This window comes from Procambarus clarkii, unplaced genomic scaffold (assembly GCF_040958095.1).
Source record: "Procambarus clarkii isolate CNS0578487 unplaced genomic scaffold, FALCON_Pclarkii_2.0 HiC_scaffold_95, whole genome shotgun sequence".
NCBI lineage: Eukaryota > Metazoa > Arthropoda > Malacostraca > Decapoda > Cambaridae > Procambarus > Procambarus clarkii.
The window spans coordinates 4,422,646-4,442,118 of record NW_027189128.1 but is presented as its reverse complement, the minus strand read 5'-3'; the positions used below and the strand labels follow the sequence as shown (position 1 = coordinate 4,442,118).

General features: G+C 38.9%; 1 protein-coding gene across 1 annotated transcript in view; it reads right to left on the bottom strand.

Annotated features, from left to right (window-relative positions):
• LOC138360100 (peroxisome proliferator-activated receptor gamma coactivator-related protein 1-like) overlaps window positions 1-18,884 on the bottom strand; it is a 94,181-nt gene extending 75,297 nt beyond the window's left edge. The window contains exon 1 of the mRNA XM_069320042.1: window positions 18,074-18,884. Within this exon, the coding sequence (XP_069176143.1) occupies window positions 18,074-18,725 (652 nt within the window). The 5' untranslated portion in view covers window positions 18,726-18,884. The remainder of the gene's footprint in view (window positions 1-18,073) is intronic.
• Window positions 18,885-19,473: the final 589 nt, after the last annotated feature.

Below are 19,473 nucleotides of genomic sequence, written 5' to 3'. Positions count from 1 at the left end.
CTCTGTTAATGTAGACTGCACAAATAAAACGACAATCCTTTGGAGATGAAAATCCTTTTAGATTATAATATTATTTACTGGCACAGCTATCAAGCTTGGTAAAGAAAATGCAGTAAACTGGTGCATACTAAATAAAGTAAACCTATTACTAAATAATTATCCTTGATAACGGAAAGTAAATGGTTTGACTTCTATTACATCTACAGATATGTGGAAATTTATTCTCCGTGGGTGGCTGACGCAACACTGCCACAATTCTAGGAGAAATTACATGATGTTTCACATCCTAATGCAATGAATTCTGTGATACTAAACTACGGATTAGTAGTGTTAGTTAATTACTACGTTTAATACAGGAAATGCATCCCATTGTACTAAGGATTAGTAAATGAGTATTAAATGAGTGTGAAGTGTATGTATACAGGAAATACATCCTATTGTATTAGGGATGAGAATAACTGTTGGAAATTTCCAACACTGCCTGCCGTTCTGGCGACCATCAAAGCCTGTTTACCCTCCTCCAAGTGTGCCTGCAGTCCTGCCATCCTGCTAGCCTGCCTGTCATTATAGTAGCGTGTCTCACAGACTGATCGCCAATCTTTCAGCTTCCTGCCTGACGTCCTAACAGCCTGTATGCCTTCCTGTCAGCCTACCTGCTATCTAGCCTGCAATCCTGTCAACTTTCCTGCCATCTTGTCAACCTTACTGCCGTCCTTTCATCCATCCTGTCAGGCGACCTGCCAGCCTGTTGCCGTTCTTACTTCTCTCCTGCCAGCTTACCTGCCATACTGCTAGCCTGCCTGCCGTCATGACAGACTGCTTGCCATGATATCAGTGTACCTCACATGTTGGAAATTTCCAACACTAATACAATACTATTGTATTATAATAAACCAGTATTAAAATATACTAATTACAGTAGTTACTAAAACTTACTAACAGTAATGTTCACATAAACTAATTATTATATCTGCATATGGATACTGGAAGTCTTACGAAACCAAGCACCAGTATTGCGTCAGATTATATCTAGTTAAACACATTTATAGCCAGTGTGTTAGAGAATTGAATGTGATTCTCTAAAATCATCAGTATTCCGTGTGATAATTATTTATGGATAACATAATTCCCAGATAATTCTAAATCGAGAGTTTTTAGTTACAATTGTTATCAAGTAAGAAATTTACCGTCACGCGTGAATGCCATGGAGAAAACTAAAATCTTCTCCATTTCTTGTTTACCACCATGAGATGAGAAAGTAATAATATTTAAATCCCTAGAATTACAACCCAGTCTTTATTAAAGTCTTTCAGCCACAATTGCGCGAAATAGTATTATTCGTGATAAATAATTTCTGTGGTGAATGTTAGACGCGGGTTGGAGAAGGAGGAGAGACGCCATTGTGTGTGTGCGTGGTGTACTCGTGTTGCGGAATTGAGCAACAAAGGTCGTGGCGTCAGAGTCTGAGACATGTGACGTTGAGATTATCAGCAAGAATTACACTGATACTCAACCCAGAATGAATAATTATTATTCTACATGATCTGCAGTGCTCGGTCAACTAATACCGCGTCGATATTCAAGCCCAGCTATCACCCATGTGTACGACATTGTGGAAGTTTGAGACTGAGACGCGATACCGGCAGGCTTCAGCATAATTTGCACCTTTCGATAAGTATATAGTTCTTTTTTGATGCATCATTAGAGATTGTATATGTCGTGGGCAGCCTGTCGTTATATCGAACGACTACAAAAAATCCAACGTTAGTACCGCACTAATTTTTATTTTATATTTCATGAATATTGAGATTTAAGTAGCCTAGTTCAATGCTACGTAATATCCTTTAAATTACAGCTCGTATGTGAGGAGTCAATGAGCTGTTACCTATATTCGTGTTATTCACCTCTAAGGGCTTCTAAGTGGAAATCCTGAGATCACGAGGACGAGGCGTGAATGATGTCATAGAAATCGTCTTAAAGCTAAGACTTTTTGTACACATTTAATACTCCAATTTTTGCTATTTGTTCATGATTCTATCTAATTGAATACTCGTCATGTACACTGGAGATAATATGTGTTTATTTAGATGATTGCTTTCTAATGCTAATAATCTTTATAATTTCTATTGGTAATTCCTATTGATTCTTTAATATTTTGGTCAAAATATTATTTATCAAACAATGAACTGGTGCACGAACCACACTAGTTCCTAGACGTATATGAAGTTCTAGCAATACCCCCCCCAATGTAGGTGTTTGAGGCTCTGACTTGAGTTAATTAACCATATAGCCCATTAATTATTTAAGTGATTATGCTTTCTAATATTTATCCATAGACACTGGTTCTTCCTTGTGTTTCTAATGATCACTTTTTATTAGTTTCCCTCTTTTCTTAAAAGTGGGTGGTCCTTCGTAATTGATTTCATTAATTTAATAATTAAATAAAATGAGTCAAGCCCAGATATCCCATATTATGTTCCTTATCGAACCGGATAAACATAAATATAAATATATACATACTAATTAGTAATAACTAATCACCGTGTGAAGCAGTCTAGACTAACCCCATTAATTAACCGTGTCTACCGACAGCGTAACACACAGGTTAGCCTAATTCACACCAATTCATTGCTACTTATACCTCATGTATAAGGTAGCACTCGTGGGACACAGTCAATTACATACAACACTTAGACCTATACCTCATACTGAAGTAAGAATCTTTAGGTCACCAGGAGCAACAGCTCATAACTTTTATAACAATTCCACACTAACACCTGCGTTAGAGTGGCCTCACCATCTAACCATTATTTATTTAGGTGGTAATGACATCCATCCTACTCGTCATCCAGCTGAGGTGATTAATCACCTTAAAACCATAATTTCTTCATTTAAACTCATCAGCAATTCGGTAGTATTCACATTAGTGGAACCTCGCCAACTGAATAATGATAATCGTTGGGGAGTAACACCAGAATATTACCAGAGAGCTGCCAAATACATAAACTTCAGGCTGAAAAAACAAGTACGATTAGATGCCACTTATATCCAATTTACAGCCAGACCATACAGGCAAAACCTGGCAAGAGATATTGTACACCTGTCAGGTGAGTCTAGGTCACATGTAGTTGACAAATTGATCAACACAATCAATTATCACAAACGGCTGTGGCTAGCAAGCCAAAATTAACTGTACAAATTTGTTTTTCACTTGTGTGTGCAAGTGGCACATTTATATAAACTATAAAATCCAAAAAAAAAACAAAAATACAGCACAACTATATATTCACATTACTGCACCACAATAATCTTAGCCAACCTTTATTAGGTAGGAATTTAGGCTGTGATTGTGCTGAATTTGGCACAAACACAGACAAAATAAATTTGTAGTCTCTTAGGTAGAAATTCTCATGACTAGGCTTGAGCTAGTTAGTAGTACATATATTATTCATTTGTGCTGATCCTATCAAGGGTGGGATTAAACCTTAAGATAACTCTGATTAGAGTATATCCATATTATTTCTTCTTGTACTCATTATTTTGTGTGTATACATTTTGAGTGCTGCTGAATGATCACCATTACATCTAATGGTGATAAAGATGAGCTAGCCAGACGAAAGTTAATGGTGAAGTTCAAGCACTACTCAAAATAATTAGTTATTCTTGTTAGGTAGGTAAATTAAGCTCTGAAAGAGGTAGTGTAGTCTATTCAAATATATTAGGCTATTATTATTGATATTGAACTCCATTGAATGAGTCAATATCCCAGTTATCTCAGTAACAACTATTTACTGTCAAACCAGCCTTTACCCACCAAAATGGAAACGGTTGAGAAAATGAAAAGGACCCTTATCGGTCTGAAAGGTCATTTGACCCGACAGATTACTAAATGTCAAAATCTGTCACAACAGTCACCTGTTGACTACTTTGAATTAGAAGATTTACTTCAAGTTGTTGAAAGCAAATTCGCCCATACACTTTCAGCCTCCCAGCGAAGGTAAAAAAAAAGCCATATATGCTCACGGTGTTTTGCCGCGTAAGCGTAAAAACAAAAATGTGTATACTCTTTTTACTCTCCTGACCTTAGTTCTCGAGCTACGTATTTCAGTTTGGTACCAACGTGTTCGCAATAAAATTCTCTAGAAGAACATTCGTAAAAAAGTCATGAAACGTATAGTGATAAATTGTGTACTATGTACAATAAAACCTTTCTGACCTTGAAAGAAATTACAGAAGGTCTACATACCTTAGTCGAAAGACAAAGACCCAACCAAGATGGGAAAAGTGTTTCAAACTTCTCTACTAACTCCCATCGTAACTCAGCTAATATTGACACTTCAGTCAAACCCAAAACGACTTTAAATAAGTCTAATAAATTTAAACCTAGGACTGCTCCATCCACTGGAAAAGGGAGTGGTAATGTAGGTACTTATTCAGTATCTCCTTTTGGTGTAACCAATGACTTGTCTACTAAAGGGACAAAGTCAACCAGAGAGATAAGGTTTCTGTTCTGTAGTCAAGAACATGCCACCTACCAATGCACTGTTTTTCCTAACTTTAATACCAGGATTAAACGGTTACAAGAAATACACAGGTGCACCAAGTGCATGGGTTCTCATGATCCCAGTAAATGTGTAGTGCAACTACGTTCATGCAGTAGATGCAACAAAGGTATACATCATTATGCCTTATGTAGAAAAACTTCTACCCAATCCATGACAACTACGGAGAATTCCACGAACTCTACCACAGTACAATATTGCAAGGTACATCAAGAAATAAATGTACTTGCTATTTAGTCAGGCAATAATACCACTCTGCCTACAGCTCAACTTAGATTAATTAACAGGAAATCTAGAGTTAACACTAGAGGTCTTTTTGATCAAGGATCACAGAAAACCTTCATTACACAACAATTAGTCGAGCAGTTAAAATTAAAACCTGCCAAAAGTGTGAGATTGAATATTTCTGGTTTCTTGACTAATAGTGGACCTCGTGAATACCAAGTAGTTAAGGTATTAGTGAGACTTGGATCTTCCACTAGTCCAATACAAGCGGTAGTAGTAGACAAACTTCCTACAGACCTGCAGGTCACAGGATTAGCTCGCACTGCGAAATATCTTAAACGAAACAGCATGAGGCTAGCAGACTACAAAATAAATTCTGACTGCCTCACAGATGTTGGAATACTTATAGGCGCTGACCATTATTATAAATTTATAACGGGATGCACCAGACAACACGGAATGAATTTGTTGTCATCTGCTGGAGGCAAATTGCTTACTGGACCGGTGCTTTTCCAACAAAATCCAGCGTCAACCAACCAACAATCTAACAATACAATAGTGGCGTGACTAGGCTTGGAACAGTCACCCCTACATTTCAGAGAAATATCTGAAGATATTGAGTCTGACCCACCTGTACATCGTCTGTGGGATTTAGACACTCTAGGTATTATCCCTGAACAACCAAGCCCTGATGATATGTGGACTTACCAACAATATCTGGATACAGTTGTCTATAAAGATAAACAATACTGAGTGAGACTACCATGGAAGTTGAATCATCCACAACTTCCAGTTAATTATTTCATGGCAGCCTCACAATTACAGTCTCAATTAATATGGCTGAAGAAGCAGCCAGACAAACTGAACATGTATCATCAACTAATCCAACAACAACTCAACAGTAAATTTATCGAGGTTGTTGATAATGATGACCAAAAAATAGGTCACTATTTACCCCATCACGCTGTGGTGAAAGGTTCATTGACGACACCAATACGTATTGTCTTCAATTGTAGTGCAAAAGTGAAGCCCAACAGCGTGTCTTTGAATGAATGTCTCCAAACGGGACCTAGCCTAACACAAAGGCTACATGATGTGTTATTACGATTCCGTACTGGTATTTTTGCTTATACTGCTGATATCAGTAAAGCTTTCCTTAGAGTAGGTTTACAAGAGGAGGATCCTCAAGGTCGTCAAACAGTCAAATCAATTATTAAATTCTGTGTGATCTGCAAAAGATACGATGCTCCAGTGTGTCCTTACCCAGGACCTCCATCACTCCCTGAAGAAAGAGTAGTTCATCTTCGTCCCTTTGAGACCACTGGTGTCGATTACACAGGAGCCTTACTTCTCACTGGCAATCCAGATAAGATACCAGTGAAAGCTTATATTTGCCTCTTCACGTGTGCTACCACGCGAGGCGTACATCTGGAAGTGACTTCGGACATGAGTGCTGAAGCCTTCATCCAAGCTTTTCGTAGATTTGCAGCTCGCAGATCCTGTCCCAAACTAATGATATCAGACAATGGTTCAAATTTTGTAGCAGGAGAAGCCTGTCTGCGAGAGGTATGGAATCATCCAGAAGTGCAGTCAGTCCTGCAAAGACGACAATGCCACTGGAAATTTATTACTCCCAGAGCCCCCTGGCAAGGTGGGTTCTACGAACGTATGATAGGAACTGTCAAGAAGTGTATGGCCTTGCATCGACAGAAAATTAGTTACTCCGAACTCCAAACACTTGTCGTGGAAATCGAGGCGCGAGTCAACAATCGCCCATTAACATACCTATCAGATGATTTCTCACAGAGAGAACCTCTGAGTCCCTCACACTTAATACATGGAGGCCTGCTGAGCCCTCTAATACCTTTGGCAGAAGAGGACCCCGTCGACCCTTCACATGTAACCAGGAGTGACTTAGTAGAAAGTTACCAACATCTTTCAAGAGTAATTGAAAGGTGGAATGAGGTGTGGACTCGAGAGTACCTCACAGCTCTACGAGAGTACCACTACGGAGCTTCGAGTCCCTATAATAAAGTACAACTTAAACCAGGAGACCTAGTATTGGTTGACAGTGATGGACCAAGGTCCGAGTGGCCCATAGGCAAAATTGTTGCTATCCACCCAGATCACCAAGGCATCCTGAGAGTAATCAAGGTTTTATGCCGAGGCAACACTACCCTAAAAACCTTAGAGAAGTTGGTACCTCTCGAATTAGCAGAATGAGAGTGTTTACCAGAACCAGCTTCACCAACAGTTTCCGAGGACAACAATTCTGATCCACCGAGCAACCGCTTCACTAGAGCTGCTGCTCAACAATGCAAACGGAAACTACAAGCCTATTATACTCCGACCAAGAGCAAATAATTTCCCATCCAATTTAAGTAATCATGATGATACTGTGTTGTGATGTCAAGTAACAAATCGTTACAAGTCACAATGACCCAGAACATTCTCATCACAGTGGATTCTCAGTTACTTTAAATTGTATGATTTAATTCTTAATTTGTTGTATAGGCTGTTAATAATAACATTATTTCGTCTAGAGTATCTGAGAGTTTACAAGACTATAAGACTTAGTAACATAAACATTACATGTCATAGCGACACCAGTCCCAGAGTTTATTGTAGGCTTTATTAGTCATTAACTTTAGATGATTTCCAATAACATGTTCCATTCAACATGAATTTCTTTGCAAGACTTAAGTTTCTTGTATGTCCTTGACAATTACAGGACATCCGTTATGTGTGTATCAACATACTAACTTATTAACATTAATACTAACTTCAGGATAGGCATGTCAGTACTCAACATTGCACTGCGACCCGATAAATCTCCCCCCGGAGTTATGTTGGAAATTTCCAACACTAATACAATACTATTATATTATAATAAATCAGTTTCAAAATATACTAATTACAGTAGTTACTAAAACTTACTAACAGTAATGTTCACATAAACTAATTATTATATCTGCATATGGATACTGGAAGTCTTACGAAACCAAGCACCAGTATTGCGTCAGATTATATCTAGTTAAACACATTTATAGTCAGTGTGTTAGAGAATTGAATGTGATTCTCTAAAATCATCAGTATTCCGTGTGATAATTATTTATGGATAACATAACTCCCAGATAATTCCAAATCCAGAGTTTTTAGTTACAATTGTTATCAAGTAAGAAATTTACCGTCACGCGTGAATGCCATGGAGAAAACTAAAATTTTCTCCATTTCTTGTTTACCACCATGAGACGAGAAAGTAATAATATTTAAATCCCTAGAATTACAACCCAGTCTTTATTAAAGTCTTTCAGCCACAATTGCGCGAAATAGTATTATTCGTGATAAATAATTTCTGTGGTGAATGTTAGACGCGGGTTGGAGAAGGAGGAGAGACGCCATTGTGTGTGTGCGTGGTGTACTCGTGTTGCGGAATTGAGCAACAAAGGTCGTGGCGTCAGAGTCTGAGACATGTGACGTTGAGATTATCAGCAAGAATTACACTGATACTCAACCCAGAATGAATAATTATTATTCTACGTGATCTGCAGTGCTCGGTCAACTAATAACGCGTTTATATTCAAGCCAAGCTATCACCCACGTATACGACATTGTGGAAGTTTGAGACTGAGACGCGATACCGGCAGGCTTCAGCATAATTTGCACCTTTCGATAAGTATATAGTTCTTTTTTGATGCATCATTAGAGATTGTATATGTCGTGGGCAGCCTGTCGTTATATCGAACGACTACAAAAAATCCAACGTTAGTACCGCACTAATTTTTATTTTATATTTCATGAATATTGAGATTTAAGTAGCCAAGTTCAATGCTACGTAATATCTCTTAAATTACAGCTCGTATGTGAGGAGTCAATGAGCTGTTACCTACATTCGTGTTATTCACCTCTAAGGGCTTCTAAGTGGAAATCCTGAGATCACGAGGACGAGGCGTGAATGATGTCATAGAAATCGTCTTAAAGCTAAGACTTTTTGTACACATTTAATTACTCCAATTTTTGCTATTTGTTAATGATTCTATCTAATTGAATACTCGTCATGTACACTGGAGATAATATGTGTTTATTTAGATGATTGCTTTCTAATGCTAATAATCTTTATAATTTCTATTGGTAATTCCTATTGATTCTTTAATATTTTGATCACAATATTATTTATCAAACAATGAACTGGTGCACGAACCACACTAGTTCCTAGACGTATATGAAGTTCCAGCAATACCCCCCAATGTAGGTGTTTGAGGCTCTGACTTGAGTTAATTAACCATACAGCCCATTAATTATTTAAGTGATTATGCTTTCTAATATTTATCCATAGACACTGGTTCTTCCTTGTGTTTCTAATGATCACTTTTTATTAGTTTCCCTCTTTTCTTAAAAGTGGGTGGTCCTTCGTAATTGATTTCATTAATTTAATAATTAAATAAAATGAGTCAAGCCCAGATATCCCACATCACAGCCTGTCTGCCAATCTGCCAGCCTTTCTGCAAGTCTGCAGGACGTCCCGCCTGCCAGTTAATCTGCTGTCCTACCAACATGCCTCTCATCCTTCCTGCCTGAATCATGCCTCCCAGCCTGCCTGCAATCCTGCCTCGCAGACTCCATGCCATCCTGTCAACCTGCCTGCCATTTTGCAAACCTATCAGCCTGATTGTCATTCTGCTTCACCTCCTGCATTTAGGCCATTCTGCAAGCCTGTCTTCCTTACTGATTGCCTGCCTTCCAGATCGCTTGCCTCTATGTCTGCCTTTCTGCCTCCCTGCCTACCATCTTGCCTTCATGTCAGCCTGACTGCCTGCTTGCCTATTTTCTTGAATGTCCGGCTAGTTTACTGACTAACTTGTGTGAGGGCGTCTGCTGGTGTGGGTGGAGTTGTACAATTTATTTAGATACTTCGTAATACAGGTGCTCACTTCTTTGTTTATCCATAGTTTACTTGGGCTTGCACCATATTCTCCCATTCTTAGTGCGCTAGGTGCAGTTTGTGCAGTGGGTGAGAGGTCTAAGTGTGTATGAGTTCATCACACTGGTCTTGTATCAGTAGCGTCACTCACTGAGGCCATCCACACACACACACACACCCATGATTGTTGGTGTCATGTAGACGTCAGTAGTGAAGGTGGCGTCTCTGGTCTTGACGTATATGTCGAGGAGAGGGAATGCACAGTCGATACGAAGATCATGTGTGAACTGGAGTACTGAGGACTCGGTAAAAATTGAAAGACCCATGGATCACAACCGCATGGAATGTAAATTGGGACAAATGGAAAAATTTTACTTTGCTCATGTGTATCATGTAAATGGAAATTTGAAACCAAAATGCTCCGTAATCCCAAATGTCAAAGTTAATGAGTTTTTTCAGGGTGGTTAATCCAATACTACAATACATAGTTTGAAAGTGAAGAGGCTACAGGCATTATTTTGTTGAAGACTATACATTCTCATATATAATGTACGAGAATCGGAGACCTACAAGTGAGTTTATTGCTTAACGTTAATTATCATTTCAATAGAAAATTTTCATCAGCACAATGGGATTTGAATTTTAGATTATTAAGGTCTGTGCTAATTGCACAATAAAGTTATGTAGACATACAAGTGTGAACAGATCACTACCAGTGTTTGGTTGATGTTATACTATGTAGCCAGCATTTGAGTAAGAATATATAATTATGTTGACCAAACCACACACTAGAAATTGAAGGGACGACGACGTTTCGGTCCGGCCTGGACCATTTTCAAGTACATTCACTTCCTTTCCTACCATCATCCTCTTCGGAAAAATATTCTTGTTTTTCTTCCTCCGCGCTCTACGCATCAGCAACCCTCAGGTTCTTGATTCTGAAATTTCCTTTATCTACAAATCATTCTCTCGCCTTGGTTACCCGTTTTATTTTAACAACTGTGTCTATTCTCAAGCTAAACGAAATTTCTTTCATCCCAAAACCTACTTCCAACACAATTAGCACTGCTCTGCCTTCCCTTCATTTCTGAACTTAAAACTCCTACTAATACCTTTCGTCCTCTTGACATAAATCTCGCCTTTCGACAAACTAACACACTTCATAGCAATGTAGTTCACACTGCTCCTCCTGCTTCTAATGCTGCTGGTGTCTACTCTATTCGCTGTTCGTCTTGTCCTCTCCAATACTTTGGTGAAACTGGCCGAACACTAAATGACAGACAAAAGGAACGCAAAAGAAGAGTTAAGTCCGCAGACACAAGCAATGCTCTCTTCTGGTTGATACCTGGTTGATACCTGGTTGATGGGGTTCTGGGTGTTCTTCTACTCCCCAAGCCCGGCCCGAGGCCAGGCTTGACTTGTGAGAGTTTGGTCCACCAGGCTGTTGCTTGGAACGGCCCGCAGGCCCACATACCCACCACAGCCCGGTTGGTCCGGCACTCCTTGGAGGAATAAATCTAGTTTCCTCTTGAAAATGTCCACGGTTGTTCCGGCAATATTTCTTATGCTTGCTGGGAGGACGTTGAACAACCGCGGACCTCTGATGTTTATACAGTGTTCTCTGATTGTGCCTATGGCACCTCTGCTCTTCACTGGTTCTATTCTACATTTTCTTCCATATCGTTCACTCCAGTACGTTGTTATTTTACTGTGTAGATTTGGTACTTGGCCCTCCAGTATCTTCCAGGTGTATATTATTTGATATCTCTCTCGTCTTCTTTCTAGTGAGTACATTTGGAGGGCTTTGAGACGATCCCAATAATTTAGGTGCTTTATTGCGTCTATGCGTGCCGTATATGTTCTCTGTATTCCCTCTATTTCAGCAATCTCTCCTGCTCTGAAAAGGGAAGTGAGTACTGAGCAGTACTCAAGACGGGACAACACAAGTGACTTGAAGAGTACAACCATTGTGATGTGATCCCTGGATTTGAAAGTTCTCGTAATCCATCCTATCATTTTTCTGGCTGTCGCAATATTTGCTTGGTTATGCTCCTTAAACGTTAGGTCGTCAGACATTATTATTCCCAAATCCTTTACATGCTGTTTTCCTACTATGGGTACATTTGATTGTGTTTTGTACTCTGTATTATGTTTAAGGTCCTCATTTTTACCGTACCTGAGTACCTGGAATTTATCACTGTTAAACATCATGTTGTTTTCTGATGCCCAGTCGAAAACTTTATTAATATCAGCTTGAAGTTTTTCAATGTCCTCAGCCGAGGTAATTTTCATACTGATTTTTGTGTCATCTGCAAAGGATGATACGAACCTGTGACTTGTATTTTTGTCTATATCTGATATGAGAATAAGGAAAAGCAGCGGTGCAAGGACTGTACCCTGAGGAATAGAGCTTTTCACTGCACTTGGACTAGATTTTATATGGTTGACAGTTACTAGCTGAGTCCTGTTTGACAGAAAACTGAGTATCCAGCGTCCTACTTTACCGGTTATTCCCATTGACTTCATTTTGTGTGCTATCACGCCATGGTCACATTTATCGAAAGCCTTTGCGAAGTCCGTGTATATCACATCAGCATTCTGTTTCTCTTCTAATGCCTCAGTGACTTTGTTGTAGTACTCAAGTAGCTGTGAGAGGCACGATCTTCCCGCTCGAAATCCATATTGGCCTGGGTTGTGAAGGTCATTGGTCTCCATGAAATTGGTGACCTGACTCCTAATCACTCTCTCAAATACTTTTATGATGTACGATGTTAGTGCAACTGGTCTATAATTTTTTGCCATTGCTTTGCTCCCTCCCTTGTGTAGAGGGGCTATGTCTGCTACTTTAAGTGCATCTGGTATCTTCCCCGTGTCCAAGCTCTTCCTCCACACTATACTGAGTGCCTGTGCTACCGGCACTTTGCCTTTCTTTATAAATATTGAATTCCATGAGTCTGGACCTGGGGCCGAGTACATGGGCATGTTTTCAATTTCTTTTTCAAAATTTAGTGCGCTCGTGTTTATATCAGTTATATTTACAGGGGTTTGAATATCCCGCATAAAGAAATTGTCTGGATCTTCCACCTTCATGTTGTTTATTGGAGTGCTAAACATGTCCTCATACTGCTTTTTTAGGATTTCACTAATTTCTTTGTCATCCTCCGTGTATGAACCTTCTTTTGTACGAATAGGTCCAATACTGGCAGTGGTTTTTGCTTTTGATTTCGCATATGAGAAGAAATATTTTGGATTTTTCTTTATTTCCTGAATTGCTTTCTGTTCTAACTGCCTTTCTTCAGTTTCATATGAGTGTTTCAATTTCCGCTCGATTTCTTCAATCTCCCTATTTAAATTATTCCTTCTTTGACGGGAAATTCGTGTCTGCATAAGCAGTTCCGTTATTTTTTTCCTGCGTTTATAGTGTCGTCTGCGTTCTCTTTCTACGTTAGATCTCTTTCTGGCTTTCCTCAAAGGAACATGTTTCAGACAGACTTGATACGCTTCTGAAGTCAGTTTTTCTATTCCTTCTGTAGGACTTGTATTATTTAGAACAGTTCCCCATGGAATGTTTGTAAGTTCCCTGTTTATTATCTCCCAGTCTATCCTTTTATTATTAAAATTGAATTTACTGAATAGCCCCTCTCGCTTTATCAACGTTTTAGGTCTATTCTGAGTATTGATGGTCGTTTGCACTTCAATGAGTTTGTGATCAGAGTATGTGGTATCTGATATCGTAATGTATCTGATAATGTCTTCATTGTTCGTAAAGACCAGATCTAGAATATTATAATTTCTCGTTGGCTCCGATATCTGCTGATTGAGTGAAAATTTGTCACAGAATCTAAGTAGTTCTCTAATCTGTGGTTGGTTAGGTCCTGATAGATTTCCTGGTATAATATTATTGTTTGCTATTTTCCACCTGAGACTAGGCAAGTTGAAGTCACCTAGGAAGACAATATCAGGTATCGGGTTCTCCAAATTATCAAGGCTATTCTCTATTTTGTTTATCTGTTCTGTGAATTCCTCAGCCGTTGCATCTGGCGGTTTGTATATTAGTATAATCACTAAATTTATTTTCTCTATTTTTAATCCCAGTACCTCTATTACCTCATTTGTAACGTTTAGGAGCTCCGAGCATACAAGGTCTTCCCTAATATACAGACCCACTCCTCCATGTGACCTAATTTTCCTATCACACCTGTATAGGTTATATCCTGGAATCCAGATCTCACTGTCCCACAATTCCCCTGCATGGGTTTCTGTGAAAGCTCCAAATACTGCATTTGACTCCGTGAGGAGCCCATTTATGAACTGTACTTTGTTGTTTGTTCTTGTTTTCAGTCCTTGTATGTTGGCAAAGATGAATGAGGTTACTCTATTAGTGATAGTTTGAATGGGAGACTTTTTCGGCAAGTCCATTATTCGTGGACATAATGAGTTTGTTCTGACCAGTACTGATTGTTGTAGGGCAGTTTTCTGTCGTAGTTGTAGTTCCCTTTCGGTGGGTAATTGTATCTGTAATTCTGGATTGCAAGTGGATCTGGCATCCAGTTCCATACACTCTCCATGCTGCTCCTTTTGAATTCTCTGCCGGTCTGGTATAAATTTTTTTAGAGTTTCCTCCAAATTCATTATCCTGCTTGCCACTCGTTATGTAGCGTTCCGTGCCTTTCACGTGAAAGTGTGGGCAGCTGAGGTCATAGCATTTTCTGTCCTTCAGTGAGGTTTGGCACATGTCAGGATGGAAAAACCTTCATATTGATCCAAATCGACACTCACCTTTCCTAAGCATATTTAAACATTTTTTTGGATGTTGGTAACTGCATTCTAATCCTTTCTTATTACCAGCATATCTATGTCTGCATATGCCCTTTGCATAAAATTTGCATAAGTCTGTCCTTCTGTTCTGAAATGCTCTATCGGGAACCGTCGTAGTGTCTGTACCTATCGAGCTGTCAGTGCTGTTGGTACACTTTCTAGTTTACTGTCATCTACATCCTGGCCTACTGAGTCAGAGTTTACAACTTCCTGAGCTTCAGCCTTAGTTTCATCCCTGACTATAGCCTCCGCCCCTTGTATATTAGAATTGTTGTTCCTTTCCCACTCCTTCTGGATGGCTGGTAGGCTTCCAATGAATGATGTTTTCCGATCATGCGTCATGTTATCTAGAAGGTTTTTTAGGATATTCCAAGCTGGCAGGTCATTTTTACACACCCAGAGCAAGTGGCCAGCTCTCAGTGCGTAGTGTTACTCACTCCTGTACAAGCCGAATGGAATCTAGTCTTACAGATATAACATTCAATTCCCGTTACCTTCGTCTTTAAGAAGTTGTTACAGTGGCCACAAATTTGTTTATTTACTCCCATATTGCCTTGTTTTGTTGTATATATCTATATATTTATAATATTATATGTATATTGTATATTTTTAACAATATATATGTATATATATTTATATGTTTAATATTTATAATATTATATGTATACCGTATATTTGTAATATTATGTATGTTATTTTGTTCAAACTTTATGGCAGGTACTTAGCGTAGGTAGCGAGGCTGGTCCCCCGGTCAGTACAGGAGACCTCTTGTGGCCCAGGTTGATGTCACCAGTTTCCAGTTACCCGATTTATAACCACTGATGCCGCCTCTTGCTACTATTCTATATTTCTAGTATTCTATATTTATAATATTCACTTCCAACTTATATGTTGTTGTGATACCCGTTCCACATCACTGTTCCACGAATCACCGTTCACTATTTTTTTGTTTTTTCCTAATACACGCATGTACACAAAGCCTCGTTCACTGGCTCACACGCGGTCTCCCGTTTATTCTCTATTTAACACAAAGTTCTATTGTTAATGACTATTTTCAATTTTCCAGCGGGTCACTATGCACTTTGTTATGTCTGTAATCAGTAATCTTCTGGCATGTTAGAGATCCTAATCATCCAATTCATTGGTCTTCCACAAAAATAAACTTTCCTACCTCTACACAGACGCCGTCTTGTCGAATCGGCTCTGATACACAACCTAGTCCTGACTTTGTTGCTGTTGACTCTTCCCTTTCACAGTATGTATTCAAATGGCTTACACTTTCAACAAACGTGACCTAACATAATCCTACCCTTCCTTTTATCTTTGTTTTTCTTTCTCTTACGATCCCTTTCTTATTCCTATTATTACACCCTTTATTACACTTTACCTTCCGTACCTTTTGCCTTGCTCTTATCTTCCTCTAAAATTTCCATCTCCTCATTTCTCTCTCTTGCCTACTTAATGCCCTTGCCTCCCGCGTCTCATCACAATCGACTTGATAATGATCCAGGACGGACCGAAACGTCGTCGTCTCTTAAATTTCTAGTGAGTGGTTTGGTAAACATTTTTCAGCCACGTTATTATGACTCATCATCTGAATATATAATTATACATGAATAAATGGATCCAGATAATATGTGCATGGAGATAGAGATGTTATACTCACCTGACAATCACTGTAACGTCAGATTACAGGCCGAAGGCACAACTTGAGGATTCCTGAGGTCCCTTTCTGCCTCTTTAACTCAAACTTCAAGACATAGTCAGTAATGATTATAAATTGTCAGGTGAAGAGCATTGTAGTTGCATAAGTATATCAAGTTAATATTAGGGAGAGAGGTAAAGTGTTCAGTCAATCGCTCTTATACCGACCCAATAACAGGGATTTAAGTATCCATATGATGCAGACGAAGGGCTGCTCGCTGCTCCAGCCCATTCTCCCATACGTTTCTAACGTTCTAAACTGATGTACTAAATTACCTGAAATTACCCTACACGAGGACCCACTAACAGAAAACAGAGTACGAACATTTTGCGAGCCGCTACGATTTATTGTGCTTCAGTTTTTGGCCTAAGTAACTCTATGTCAAATTCCGATGTAATTTTGGAGCAGCAAGCTCCCATTCCTTAACATTTTCTATATTTACACATTTATCAGTGGTAAATGGTAAATAATTATTAATAATATTACTATTAACTTATTAATAATTATCTTGATAACATAATTCTTTATAGTTTGATGATAAATTTAATGTGCTCATAATTGTGATTATTGTGCAGCATTGAATTGTGTCAAATGTGGAAAGATTAGACTGTTTTAAATTTCAAATAATACAAATCGTGTTTGTCACGATTCAATTGTTGACTTTATTTTATTAACTAGGCTATCGTTCTGGTGTTAAAATTTCCAAATTCAAGATATTGTATTGTGTTGATATTATTTAATGGTAAAGCTAGCTTACTCTACCTGTTATTTCTCCCTACCATGTGGAAAAATCTTTCCCTCGTTAGAAACTTATAGAAAGAGTTTACAAGATTTTTGTCACTTATGCAGTTTCTCAAATTTTTATTGACAATAAAATTTTTATTACTTTATATAAAACAGTGGAAATATTTTTATCTTAAATTGTAACCCACTTATTGAATACTTGACCCTAAAACAATTATTTAACTTAAAGGTAAAAAGAGTAATTAATTGTTGGAGTAGTTGCCCAGTAGTACATGTTCTATATCTACTACTTCTATAGACAAACTGACTTTTAACTCTGGGAGGCAGAAAAGTTGCTAGCTTTCTCACTCCGTGTAGCCAAGTATACTTTAACAGACACGTTTAGCTAAAATAACAGGTAACGTAGCATGTATTATATATACCTAATAACAATGAAACATCTCCAGGTATGTAGTATATTGCCAGCCACGAAAAACCCGTTACAAAGTATAATATTTCTGAAATCAGTGGTATACATCCGTCCCTTTACACCACAGCTGGAAATGTAGCAGAATTGCACCTTCAGCTGGTGTATGAAATTTCATGACAATTCTCTGTCGACCATTAAATTAAAGCTATATGGACATAGGGCACCTCTGTTCAATTACTTTATAATTCTTAAGGTATGGTAACTTTGCTTACGAACTGCCTATGATCTATTACGCTTGTCTCTGTGAATCACAAGAAAAACTATAACCTAATGCATGAAACATATCAAGACATTAGCCTAGTTTCTTGATACGTTATTACATAGACATATAACAGGATTTGTATGTTATTCCAAATTTGGTACTAACATTTCAAAATGCTGCCATCACAAATAAGAAATAAATAAAACATTCAATTTCCCATGTTAACTTAACACATTACATGTCTACTGGTCAATTTGCATATGCTGACTGTTTACTTAATCATAAACCTTCATTTGCATATTTAACATGCCACATGTGCTTTGTAAGTAATCTGTTCTCATCTAGTGTGCAATTTCACCTACGTTAATGAACCTTTGTTATTTTAAATTATGAAGAACAGCCTTGTTCATAACATGATAACACATACCTTGACGAGTTGGATAAGTTGAGGACAGAGTAGATGGAAACAGGTAGGCAGTTGTCAGGTCAGCATGTGATGGATCAGCAGGTGATGGGTCAGTAGATGATGGATCAGCAGGCGATGAGTCACCAGATGATGGATCAGCAGGCGATGAGTCACCAGATGATGGATCAGCAGGTACCATGTCAGCAGGCAGAGTGCCAGCAGACAACGTTTCAACCGGCAGGATATCAGCAAGCACCGTGCCAACAGGCAGAGTGTTAGTAGGAATCATGTCAACTAACTCCATGTCAACAGTCACCATGTCAGCAGGTACTGTGCCATCAGGCACCATACTAACAAGCACGGTGTCAGAAGGGGCCTGGAGAGGCAGGGTGTCAGCAGGGGCCGGGAGAGGCAGGGAGTCAGCAGGGGCCGGGAGAGGCAGGATATCAGCAAAGGTCTGGAGAGGCAGAGTATCAGCAGGGGCCTGGAGAGGCAGGGTGTCAGCAGGGGCCGGGACAGGCAGGGTGTGGACAAGAGACACCGTAGCAGCCATCACAATAAACAGCCGCAACATTGCAGAAGTCGTCACCAAACTCTGCCTCTTCCTTGCACTGTTAATCCTGACTTTCTTGTTGTGTTGTTTCCGGTGGCCATTGTGGTGGTGTTGACTCATCTTTGGCTCTGGCCACAACTGCTGCTGCTATAGAGTACTTATGGATGTGCAGCTTATTCCTGTGTTGCTGCTGCTGTTCTCAGGCACTGCTCTGTCGCCTGGTCTTGCAACAACTGCTGTACTCATCAGATACTGCTCTTGCTCCTAGCAATGTTCTTCACTGTAATAGAAAAGAGATAAAATATTGCAATTAAAATAAAATTTGTATATAAAATCCAAATGCTTAAGTTATTGCCATGCAATAACGTATGCATTATATTTAAGTCTTTATTTCTTATTTCTTGCTGGAACCATTTAAACCTTCCTATTAGTTCCACTTTATACTATGACCATCCATTAATTAATAATTAAATCAATTATACATCATAAGTAAAATTACACTAAATTAAATAATTTTTTAATATCTATTTTTTTTAATTATCAGGGGAAAGCGCCAAGCTCTTACGAATTTATAGAGCTGGGAAGGGGTCAGGATAAGGATTTGGGATGGAACGGGGGGAAAGTAATGGTGCCCAACCACTTGGACGGTCGGGGATTGAATGCCGACCTGCATGAAGCGAGACCCACAATACCTGCCTGGCGAGTACATCCTCGCACCATGACCATCCATAACTTACTGGCAACAATGTTGTATCCACATTATTTTGTAAACATTAGTTAGTCTCTCAACGTACCGGCGGCGTAAGTAGTGGATGGAGCGTGAAGAGGAGTATGTAAGTGGCAAATGGATTGGAGCCAGTGAGCGGGA